Source organism: Panulirus ornatus, chromosome 13 (assembly GCF_036320965.1).
Source record: "Panulirus ornatus isolate Po-2019 chromosome 13, ASM3632096v1, whole genome shotgun sequence".
Classification (NCBI taxonomy): Eukaryota; Metazoa; Arthropoda; class Malacostraca; order Decapoda; family Palinuridae; genus Panulirus; species Panulirus ornatus.
Window position 1 is genome coordinate 14363286 of NC_092236.1, and position 12288 is coordinate 14375573.

At 43.5% G+C, this 12288-nt stretch overlaps 1 protein-coding gene across 3 annotated transcripts in view; it reads left to right on the forward strand.

Annotated features, from left to right (window-relative positions):
* Nucleotides 1-12288, forward strand: part of LOC139752778 (uncharacterized) — a 550949-nt gene that overhangs the window by 342350 nt on the left and 196311 nt on the right. For all 3 annotated transcript variants that reach the window (XM_071668691.1, XM_071668693.1, XM_071668692.1), the window contains exon 2: nucleotides 7513-7645. In XM_071668691.1, the coding sequence (XP_071524792.1) occupies nucleotides 7513-7645 (133 nt within the window). The remainder of the gene's footprint in view (nucleotides 1-7512; nucleotides 7646-12288) is intronic.

A 12288-nucleotide genomic window follows, 5' to 3' on the forward strand; every position in this document is an offset into this window, starting at 1 on the left:
GTAGTGTGTTGTCTTCACAAACGGGGCGCTGCATGGTGTCCATATCCTTTGCATGTCAATGACACACGAGGTTATCATCAGCACGCAACATAAAGCTGTCGTTTCAACATGTATTTAGCTTTCGTTTTAACAAGCCTGTGATGCAATGATTACTTAAGGCTCAGAGATATGTGATTTAATGCATGATAAAACTTCGTCTCAAGAATGTAGGGCTTAGGTGGATAATGTCTGTCTGGCCACACACACACACAAACACACACACACACACACACACACACACACACACACACACAGACACACACACACACACACACACTTTGCCTACTGTGAATGAGAGAAGAGTAAGAAGTGACCTGATCCCAACATCTAAGCTCTTAGACTATATCGATGACGTGGACAATGACCAGTTCTTTGAGGGGGTGTAGGGCTGGAACAACTAGGGGACGTAACATGAAATTCAGCAAAAAAAATGATGTAAAAAATTATGTAAAAAAGTAATTTTATGGTACATGAGTGCCACGTGTGTGTGTATTGTGTGTGTGTGCATGCGTGTGTGTGTGTGTGTGTGTGTGTGTGTGTGTGTGTGTACAGCACCCATCATTTTTGATAGTCATGAAACAGGTAAAGCTGCGATATCATTACCATTTGTCGATTGATATGAACAAATCTTTTTTTTTCTCTCTCTCCCTTAAGATTTTAGTGGCACTATTTCACTGATTCAGAAAATACAAAATAAAAGATCTTGGATGATGTTAGTCACTGCGCAAAATTATGATGAATAAATGATAACTGAATAATTCATAATTTGCTCTGCTTCTTGGTTAAACTCGAACCACGGTAACCCTACTCTTGCATCTCTCATTCATTGAAATAACATTTTCTCATTTCTCATGCACAGACATTAATGGCATTGTTTGTCTTAAAATTCAAAGGAAGCTCATGCATGAGTCACAGTATTTTCAACATATATATATATATATATATATATATATATATATATATATATATATATATATATATATATATATATATATATATTATCCCTGGGGATAGGGGAGAAAGAGTACTTCCCACGTATTCCCTGCGTGTCGTAGAAGGCGACTAAAAGGGGAGGGAGGGGGTTGCTGGAAATCCTCCCCTCTCATTTTTTTTTAATTTTCCAAAAGAAGGAACAGAGAAGGGGGCCAGGTGAGGACATTCCAAAAAAGGCCCAGTCCTCTGTTCCTAACGCTACCTCGCTAACGCGGAAAATGGCGAATAGTTTAAAAGAAAAAGAAAGAAAGAATATATATATATATATATATATATATATATATATATATATATATATATATATATATATATATATATATATATTTTTTTTTTTTTTTTTTTTTTTTTTATACTTTGTCGCTGTCTCCCGCGTTTGCGAGGTAGCGCAAGGAAACAGACGAAAGAAATGGCCCAACCCTCCCCATACACATGTACATACACACGTCCACACACGCAAATATACATACCTACACAGCTTTCCATGGTTTACCCCGGACGCTTCACATGCCCTGATTCAATCCACTGACAGCACGTCAACCCCTGTATACCACATCGCTCCAATTCACTCTATTCCTTGCCCTCCTTTCACCCTCCTGCATGTTCAGGCCCCGATCACACAAAATCCTTTTCACTCCATCTTTCCACCTCCAATTTGGTCTCCCTCTTCTCCTCGTTCCCTCCACCTCCGACACATATATCCTCTTGGTCAATCTTTCCTCACTCATTCTCTCCATGTGCCCAAACCATTTCAAAACACCCTCTTCTGCTCTCTCAACCACGCTCTTTTTATTTCCACACATCTCTCTTACCCTTACGTTACTTACTCGATCAAACCACCTCACACCACACATTGTCCTCAAACATCTCATTTCCAGCACATCCATCCTCCTGCGCACAACTCTATCCATAGCCCACGCCTCGCAACCATACAACATTGTTGGAACTACTATTCCTTCAAACATACCCATTTTTGCTTTCCGGGATAATGTTCTCGACTTCCACACATTTTTCAAGGCTCCCAAAATTTTCGCCCCCTCCCCCACCCTATGATCCACTTCCGCTTCCATGGTTCCATCCGCTGACAGATCCACTCCCAGATATCTAAAACACTTCACTTCCTCCAGTTTTTCTCCATTCAAACTCACCTCCCAATTGACTTGACCCTCAACCCTACTGTACCTAATAACCTTGCTCTTATTCACATTTACTCTTACCTTTCTTCTTCCACACACTTTACCAAACTCCGTCACCAGCTTCTGCAGTTTCTCACATGAATCCGCCACCAGCGCTGTATCATCAGCGAACAACAACTGACTCACTTCCCAAGCTCTCTCATCCCCAACAGACTTCATACTTGCCCCTCTTTCCAAGACTCTTGCATTTACCTCCCTAACAACCCCATCCATAAACAAATTAAACAACCATGGAGACATCACACACCCCTGCCGCAAACCTACATTCACTGAGAACCAATCACTTTCCTCTCTTCCTACACGTACACATGCCTTACATCCTCGATAAAAACTTTTCACTGCTTCTAACAACTTGCCTCCCACACCATATATTCTTAATACCTTCCACAGAGCATCTCTATCAAATTACAGTGCTCAAATTACAGAGGTATAAGTTTGTTGAGTATTCCTGGTAAATTATATGGGAGGGTATTGATTGAGAGGGTGAAGGCATGTACAGAGCATCAGATTGGGGAAGAGCAGTGTGGTTTCAGAAGTGGTAGAGGATGTGTGGATCAGGTGTTTGCTTTGAAGAATGTATGTGAGAAATACTTAGAAAAGCAAATGGATTTGTATGTAGCATTTATGGATCTGGAGAAGGCATATGATAGAGTTGATATATATATATATATATATATATATATATATATATATATATATATATATATATATATATATATATTAATATATATGTATTTATTACAAGTTATCCTCTAAATTTTGTTTTTTAAGTACGTTTAATTTGAATAACGTCTGTGCTGTAAGATTTACAAATTACCTACATAGCTTTTTTCATGGCATTTCCTGACCATCAAACATGACGGTGACAGATAACATGTAAAGAATAGATGAACGATGGAGCGATCGCATGTGCGGCAGTGCAGTGCACTTCGAGCGAGAGTTGCCTCCCACAAAGCAGCAGGATATTGAAAAGAAGAAGGCAAGCACGAGTGAGGCCAGGTGGAAGAGGATCGGCCCAGCGAGAATAGTCAGTTCCCTTTCGTCTGGGGTCATATTTCCCCGTGTAGTGGTGGTACACATTGCTGGGGAGACTCACTCCCTCCCTCAGATATGAAAGGTGTACTCATATCTTCACGTTTGCCTTATGACGCGTGAATCGTACTTGGATTTGTTTGAACCGCTTGAGCACGACCCTTCAGAACGACGGTATGTTCTTTGTTTTTCGAGTGGTAGGTCGCGGCGGCTCATCGAGTATGGTGGCTTGGTCTTTGACATGGCCATCAAGGGTAGACTCAGAAGGTCGGGAACAGAACGTGTCAAGCGGAGGAAATCTTCCCCTTTTGATTCTCATTACGGCTTCATCTACGCTTGGAGTCACTGAATCGTCGACTCGAGCGCTTTCATAAAAAGGAAAGTGGTGCTCACTTGGGCTCTTCTTCTACAGCTAATTAATCTCTCTGGTGCTTAAACCAAAAGCGCTTCCAACAGCCTGGGTAATTTAACCTTTCCTCCTCCTCTCCAGGGTAAGCAGTCTATAGCCATCTCTCCATCTGATATAGCCACTTCATATGGCCCCATTCTGTCATTTGACTCTACTTTGGATGATTTCTCATCTCCTCCTCCACTTCCCACTTACCAAGCCTACTCCTGCTGAATGTATTCTCTCTCTCTCTCTCTATTGTATTTTCCTCGCGCTAAGGCCTCTGAGTTCTTCCTCAGCTAAGAGAGGGCAAGGCGTATGGTAAGGATTTATGTTTCCACCTAAATATTTCACCCAAAGTTATCCTACTGGTAACAGACCATTAGTTGTACGTTTTTCAAATTATTCTTCTTTGTAAAGGGAAGGAGTAAGTTAGGCTTGAGTTGGGGGGGAAGCAGTGGGTTAGTTGTTCTCTTGGAGAGGGAAGGATTACGGTGCATCTCATGGAAGAGGAGAGAGAGATGCCTTCCACAGGTCAGACGTGAGGTACGCTGATTAACTGTAGGAATTAGCTTGCAGAAATGCAGGTGGTAGGAAGAAGTTCAGCTCTTACAGTAGGACTTTTGTAACTTACACTATTACAGGGGCACAGGTAAGCTTCACTCTTGTAGCTTAAAAATACATTGTGCTCTTGCAAGGCGAGGAAAGTAAGTTGCACAGATGCAAGGCCAGAGGTAAGTTTCATTCTTGCAGGGAGGAGCAGAAGTGAGTTGCGCTCTTGCAGGCGATAGGAGAAGAGGCAGGTTGCAGTCACACTCTTGAAGGTAGACAGAGGGAATTTGCACTCTTGCAGGGAGAAGAGGGATGATGCACTCTTTCAATGACGTAAGAAAGGTGCACTGTTGCATGAGTGCAGGATGCAGTCACGTTCATACATATTGCACTCTTTGATAGAGGGGGGGACACAAGGAAGTTGCAACCGTGCATGAGGTCGGAGGGTAAGTTGCATCACGGCATGGCTTAGGAGGGAGCCGCATCCCCTCACTGCTCTCTCCCACAAACACAGGCAGTACCCAGGTGAATAACAATGCCATTCTGGCGTGATGGATACCATTCTCTTTTTTTTCCATGCAGACCTGAAGGTCGTAAATCCCACTAGACTTGAAATATAACTAGGAAAATATCGCAGCGTAAAAATACAAATGTTGTGATATATATATATATATATATATATATATATATATATATATATATATATATATATATATATATATATATATATATATATATAGTGGCTTTTCTGTGGGTCTGAGATCAGGAGGGGAATGGATGGTGATAAAAGAGGAAATAAGAGAGACCATAATATCTATTCACGTATCTGCTTATCTATCTATCTATATACACGTACCAGACTCCACTTGTCTTTGGTTAAGTGACTTGGGGCGAGGCTATATCATCGTCTGTTGGCGAAAGGGAGTATAGACAGTCTCTCGTCGAGGATATTCTCATTCCAAATGAGACTCTCCTTTCCCTGTTACTGGGGGTAGCGCAGCTTTGGAACTGCAGGGGTTCTCGGGTTGTAAGATAATGATAGTAATGATAATAAGGATACGTAAATATGCAAGTATATAGCCACGGATAGATCTGTCTTTATTAACTAAAGGTGCCTTTGGCAAAGGGTCGTGAAATCACGCAAAAGAGAAGACGAGGGTAGTAATCATTACTGTCTAACAGACTCTCGATAGAACTCAAGAAAGTAAAACGGTTTTGCGACCATTTACGTCCAGGGCTGATACAAAACAGCCACTAGACCTGGTCAGAGCTCAGTCTAAGTAGCCAAAAGCAATGCAGCTAAGATCCAGTCGTTCTTAGTGCACCGCGCAGCCTACCGTATTTATGCGCGAGGCAAAAGGAACAGAGGAGAGCCGGGCGGGTTTTATCCAAGTGGAAGAAAGCGAGACAAGAATGGAAGAAAATGTGCCGTGGTGTTTCGCTTCCATAAATTCCAAGCGCGTGAAGGCGGTGCCTCACAGGGACGAGTTATGGATTCAAATTGCACAGTAAGTAGGATTATTCTCAAAACTCTGGTCCCTAAAGGCAAACTTATATATATATATATATATATATATATATATATATATATATATATATATATATATATATATATATATATATATATATATATATATATATATCCCTATGAGTCCACGGGGAAATGAAACACGATAAGTTCCCAAGTGCACTTTCGTGTGACAATCACATCATCAGGCGAGATACAAGAAAGAAATGTCAGTTGAAATACAACGAAGAGACATTGCTAGGACGCCATATATATATATATATATATATATATATATATATATATATATATATATATATATATATATATATATAATTTATATAATCTATGTTTCATATGACAGCTTTCTCACTCAGTTTCTGTTTTCCCCACAGCAGCATGGAAGCATTTCTGTCTCCCTAACTTTCTCTCGAGCTCCAATTCGACCCCGCAATCAAAGTCACGCTGCCTGAATATGAGTATCTTAGACATGGGCCAAAGTTGCATCTTTGGGGCTTGGTTATCAAAACTGCGTTTCAGTCGGGCTGCGTAAATTGAAGCTGTGTTAATCAGGCAATTAGGCTGTGTTGACGGGGGGTTACTTCAGTGGGGTTGCATCAGAGGGGTTGGCAACGGGGCTGTGACACTGAAGCTTCATGAGTTAAGGGGAGGGGTCACTGAAGCTTCATGAGTTAGGGATGGGGGGGGGAAGGGTTGTGTGTGTGGGATCTGAAGGTGCTCTGTGCACCTCCTTGACCCTTGGATTCTCATCAGCCATGGTTACCAGCGGAGTGATTATGGGGCTTCATCAACAACTCAGCCCTACGAGGCTTCGTAAAGCCCCCTGGGGCTGAGGCTGGCACGGAGCTCTATAATATGAGCTCTGTGTGGCTCTGTAAAAACCTTGTATGGTTCAGGCTGGCACAGGGCTCTATGATATGAGCTCTGTGTGGCTCTGTAAGGCCCCCTGGGGTTCAGGCTGGCACGGGGCTCTATAATATGAGCTCTGTGTGGCTCTGTAAGGCCCCCTGCGGTTCAGGCTGGCACGGGGCTCTATGATATGAGCTCTGTGTGGCCCTGTAAAACCCCCTGGGGTTCAGGCTGGCACAGGGCTCTATGATATGAGCTCTGTGTGGTTCTGTAAGGCCCCCTGGGGTTCAGGCTGGCACGGGGCTCTATGATATGAGCTCTGTGTGGTTCTGTAAGGCCCCCTGGGGTTCAGGCTGGCACGGGGCTCTATGATATGAGCTCTGTATGGCCCTGTAAAACCCCCTGGGGTTCAGGCTGGCACAGGGCTCTATGATATGAGCTCTGTGTGGTTCTGTAAGGCCCCCTGGGGTTCAGGCTGGCACGGGGCTCTATAATATGAGCTCTGTGTGGCTCTGTAAAAACCTTGTAGGGTTCAGGTTGGCACAGGGCTCTATAATATGAGCTCTGTGTGGCCCTGTAAAACCCCCTTGGGTTCAGGCTGGCACGGGGCTCTATGACATGAGCTCTGTGTGGCCCTGTAAAACCCCCTGGGGTTCAGGCTGGCACGGGGCTCTATGATATGAGCTCTGTGTGGCACCGTAAAGCCCCCTGGGGTTGAGGCCAGCATTGATCCTGGGGTCAGCCATAACGTCAAGCCGCCGTTCTGATGTAGCCGTAAGACCCTCGTCATATTCGCCGTAATTGTGTCGTTTCTGTCGCCTGGGCTGACCATAATCTCTCCTCCCTCCTCCTCCTCCTCCTCCTCTCTCCCTCTCTCTCTCTCTCCCCCAACTCTCACAGCCCCATCTCACCCGCTCTTTCTCTTCCTCTCCCTGCAGCCGTGTATGTGTCAGCGATGGCCATGGTGCAGGAACGAGCGCGCCTCCCCTGTGACGTCAGCTCGACATTGGCCAGTGACAGGGTTGTCCTCATCCTCTGGTATCGCGGGGCAGCTGGCACGCCTATATACAGGTGAGTTCTGCAGGTGTGTGTGTGTGTGTGTGTGTGTGTGTGTGTGTGTGTGTGTGTGCAGGTGCTTTCTAACACTTGAGTTTTGCAGGTGTGTGTGTGTGTGTATGTGGTGTGTGTGTGTGTGTGTGTGTGTGTGTGTGTGTGCAGGTGCTTTCTAACACTTGAGTTTTGCAGGTGTGTGTGTGTGTGTGTGTGTGTGTGTGTGTGTGTGTGTGTGTGTGTGCAGGTGCTTTCTAACACTTGAGTTTTGCAGGTGTGTGTGTGTATGTGTATGTGGTGTGTGTGTGTGTGTGTGTGTGTGTGTGTGTGTGTGTGCAGGTGCTTTCTAACACTTGAGTTTTGCAGGTGTGTGTGTGTGTGTGTGTGTGTGTGGTGTGTGTGTGTGTGTGTGTGTGTGTGTGTGTGTGTGTGTGTGTGTGCTTTCTAACACTTGAGTTTTACAGGTGTGTGTGTGTGTGTGTGTGTGTGTGTGTGTGTGTGTGTGTGTGTGCTTTCTAACACTTGAGTTTTACAGGTGTGTGTGTGTGTGTGTGCAGGTGCTTTCTAACACTTGAGTTTTACAGGTGTGTGTGTGTGTGTGTGCAGGTGCTTTCTAACACTTTGACTTTTGCAGGTGTGTGTACAAGGTGCTTTCTAACACTTGAGTCTTGTAGGTGTGTGTGCAGGTGCTTTCTAACACTTGGGTTTTGCAGGTGTGTGGGAGTGCTTCATACGGGTGAGTCATACAGGTGTGGAGTAGGCGGTGTGTGAAGGTGAGTTTGGCAGGTGTGTGTGTGACAGGGTTTATGCAGATGAGTTGTGCTTCCTATAAGTGAGTCTGGGAGGTGTGTATGGGCTATGTGAGGCGGTGGATTCTTGCAGTTGTCTGAGCATCTCATACAGGTGGATGTTGCAGGTGTGTGAGTCCTTTATACAGGTGGGTCTTCCTGGTGTATGAGCGCTGCACATAGGTGACTGTTGTGGATGTGTGAGCCTTTTATACAGGTGAGTTTGACAGGCATGTAATTGCTATATACAGGTAAGTTTTGCATCCTAGAAGAGACACAAGAGCGAGGTATAAGACTGTTGACAACCACAGCATCAAACTAGGATCTAAGAAGGTCCAAGTCAGGGTTAAGACGCATCACTTTTCATGATGGGACAATTGTCCTAGGTGGGGGCGGACGTGGAGCACGTATGTAAAGGCCAACCGAAAACGACAATACGAGATATGGATGGAAAGGCAGGAGTTTAGAAATAGTCAAGTTTCTGTCTGTTGTATTCAAGATGCTGATGTGGGAAGAGAGTGCGAATGATGTCTTCTCGAATATCTTAAATATGCAAATTTCGTGAATATTCGGTAATTTACTACAGTTAGATAGTGTGTAGGATTTTTATGCATTTGATCGATTCTAGTAGATTGTTGTTTCCTTATCGTGATATGACTGTGAGATTAAAGATAAAGAAGTGAAGGTGTCAACACGGATCGCTTGCTGTGTGTTCTAGAGACTTGTTGAGTAGAGCGATACAGAAGTGTTCCATCATATAAAGAATGATGATTCCTTTTTTCAGTTGACGAGTCGAGGTTATCGAGACGAAATTGATGTGAATGAAAAGAGGTTAAAGGCAAGAAAAGAGCCTCACGTTTTCTGTATTAACAAGAATAACAGTTAGTAAGATAACTATATATGTAGCTGCTGGTATGTTGAGATTAAATAAGAAACAGGAGACCTTAAGAGACAGAAGAAGTTGGGAGACCTGATGGTCTTCTCACGGGATGACCAGATCGAAGGGAGAAAAGAAGAGACACGTCAGAGGATAAGAGCGACGGATTCAAAGGTGGTCATGAGGAACGAGCGTTGGTCGCAAGAAAGCCAACGAAAAAACTTATACAAGTTGTTTATCGGGGGATCGTATAATATCTTTACAAGGTAAAGAAGAAGTTTTGTGACCCAGTTTCCCCCGTGTTTGAGAACGAGTGTGGCCTGTGTGTGTGTGTGTGTGTGTGTGTGTGTGGGAGGAGGGTGTTGGGGGGGGGGTTGGGGGGGACTTATCGATAGTTAGGAAGAGGAGAGGAACAACGGTTGATAGGATGGTATGATAGCATAAGGTTAGGTTAGGAGAGCAAGGGGAAGCTCAAAACCTCACCAGAGGCAAGTTCTAAAGACTCATCGCTTTCCAGAAGTAAGGCAGTAATACCGTCCAGATCAGGAGCTTTGTTGGGATCAAAGTATCGGAGAACAGACAAAAGACTGTGGCCATAGAATTCAGGGGAGGATTGTTGGGGATGGACCGAAAAGGGATGCGATTGCTGGGATTAAGGGTTGATTATTTTTTTCAAGGGAGGCGTAATAAAAGGGATTTGCTTCATCTTGAGATATAGCTGCAGGAGTGTGGTCAGGTGTGTGGGGAATACTGTTATAGATATGTAAATGTTGTAAACACGGTTTGGCTACAAGGGCAAAGACAGAGATCGTTGCTGGAGGACAGAGATGTCAAGACTTGTGTGACATGGGATCAAGTACTCTTACCAAAGTCATGATTCAGTAGTCTTGGTTTTGCATCGTGATTGTACCCTGTGTACATTCGAGTGGTAGTCAGGTGTCTGTAGCTTGTACGTGACCACTTTTTCTCTGTTTCTTAAGCTGGAAAGAGAGAATCAAGAAGAGAGCAAAAAAGTGGGTCCCCTTTTAAGGAGTCTTGTTATATTGCGTTTTTGGCATAGATGAAGTGTGATTGTGTGTGTCTGTGTGTGTGTGTGTGTGTGTGTGTGTGTGTGTGTGTGTGTGTGTGTGTGTGTGTGTGTGTTTACTATTTGTACGTTATAGAGAAAGAGATCCACACTCGTATTACTCTTATTTCTTAACTAGTTTTCCCTTAGAATAGGATGTCAGTGGTTCGTACACTGGTGATACACAGTCATTGCTAAGTCAAGGTGAGTAAAGTTAGAACTGTGTGACCTGAGACTCATGTGATGATTTGCTCACACCTGAAGCTGTTTTGATACAAGCACAGCCAACATTGTCATCATCTTTCCCATCATGACCACCCCTTCCATCCACGACTACCATCACTGGCACTTGTACGATCTCTTCCCACAACGTTCCACACGGGGTGCCATGGGGTGATCCAGCCCAGCAGAAGAATACACACACACACACACACACACACACACACACACACACACACACACACACACACACAAAGGTCAGGGTAAGAATAGAGGAACAAAGGAGCTTTCAAACGAATATTAAGGAGAAGGTAGGGGATAATCAAGACCTTGTCCATGGATTAATAAAGGTTTATTTTAAGGAAATTCCAATCAGGCCAATAGACTTTAAGGTAGGTGCTGTAGAGGACAGTGTAACGTTATACGAGGAGCTGAATGACAAGTGATTATATAGTGTAAGACACTATGGTCCATACACCAGTGAGATGGAATGGGATGGTCTTGGAAAGCCTTGGAATACCTAGGAAAGATATACACCACTGAAAGGATCTTGACCCACATAAAGCTAACGGTCCTGAAAAAAGGTTCTCCAAGTGTGTACATGTGCCTGACACGCTGATTGAAATATTTTTCAAGACGTCACAGCAGGAGAAAGGTAAAAGTGCCAAGCGCACATGTCATATCTGACTCTTTTAAGAAAGACAAGAGGGCCGGGAAGTTACACTGAACGACAGACGAGCTTGGTCCGTAAATTACTGGGAAATGTAATCAGAAAGCAAATTGGATGAATACATACGAAAGAGAATCTATCTGAGCGAGAGACAAAAAGGCATTCGGAGAAAGTCCATTTGCAACAGATATTATCTTGTGGGGGTAAAATGCTGCAGGAATGTCTGTGTGAGAGAGGGACTTGAAGCCGACCTCGTCCTTGATTCTGGCGCCAGAGACCCACATTAAGAGAACTGTGAAGGAGACGAACTGGCAAATACAATTGCAATGAAGTACAGGGATAAGGAAATGTCTGGCTAACTCTTCACATCCAATTTTGGGCCAAAACTATAAAACGCTCTCAAGTTTGGTCGTGGTACGTAAAGAAGGGCAAAGAACTTATTATAGATAAGGTTCAGAGGAGGACAAGGAATATGATTAATTAAGTCTGGAGTTATAGTGAGAGAGTAGAGGCCGTGACTTTGTCCTTTAAGGGAAAGAGAAGAGTAAGGAGTGACGAGATCACAACCTTAAGTTTTATTGAACCCATTTGATGACAAAAGTGAACCATTCTTTGAAAGATGACGAGATGGAATAAACAGAAACCCTTGGCATAATAAGGCCTGTGTAAGGATAAATAAAAGGACTTTTTAGTATAAGGAGAATGTGTGAGTACTGACCACATACAGGTTCATAACGTGCTTTAGTAGAGAGAGAGAGAGAGAGAGAGAGAGAGAGAGAGAGAGAGAGAGAGAGAGAGAGAGAGAGAGAGAGAGAGAGAGAAGGGAAGGCAAGACAAGGCTGGAACTCCACTCCTGCACAGTGCGAGTTATGTAATTGCGAATCAATGATTACAAATTATTATTTATATCAAAAAATGGAAATCTGAGGAAATATGGATCATTTTAAGAAGGTAAAAAGTGTTTTCCGAGTTTGTGTTTCTTAGTGGTATTCGAAAGCTGTAAATTCTTTAAAAAGAAAAAAAAGGGACATATGATTTGCAATT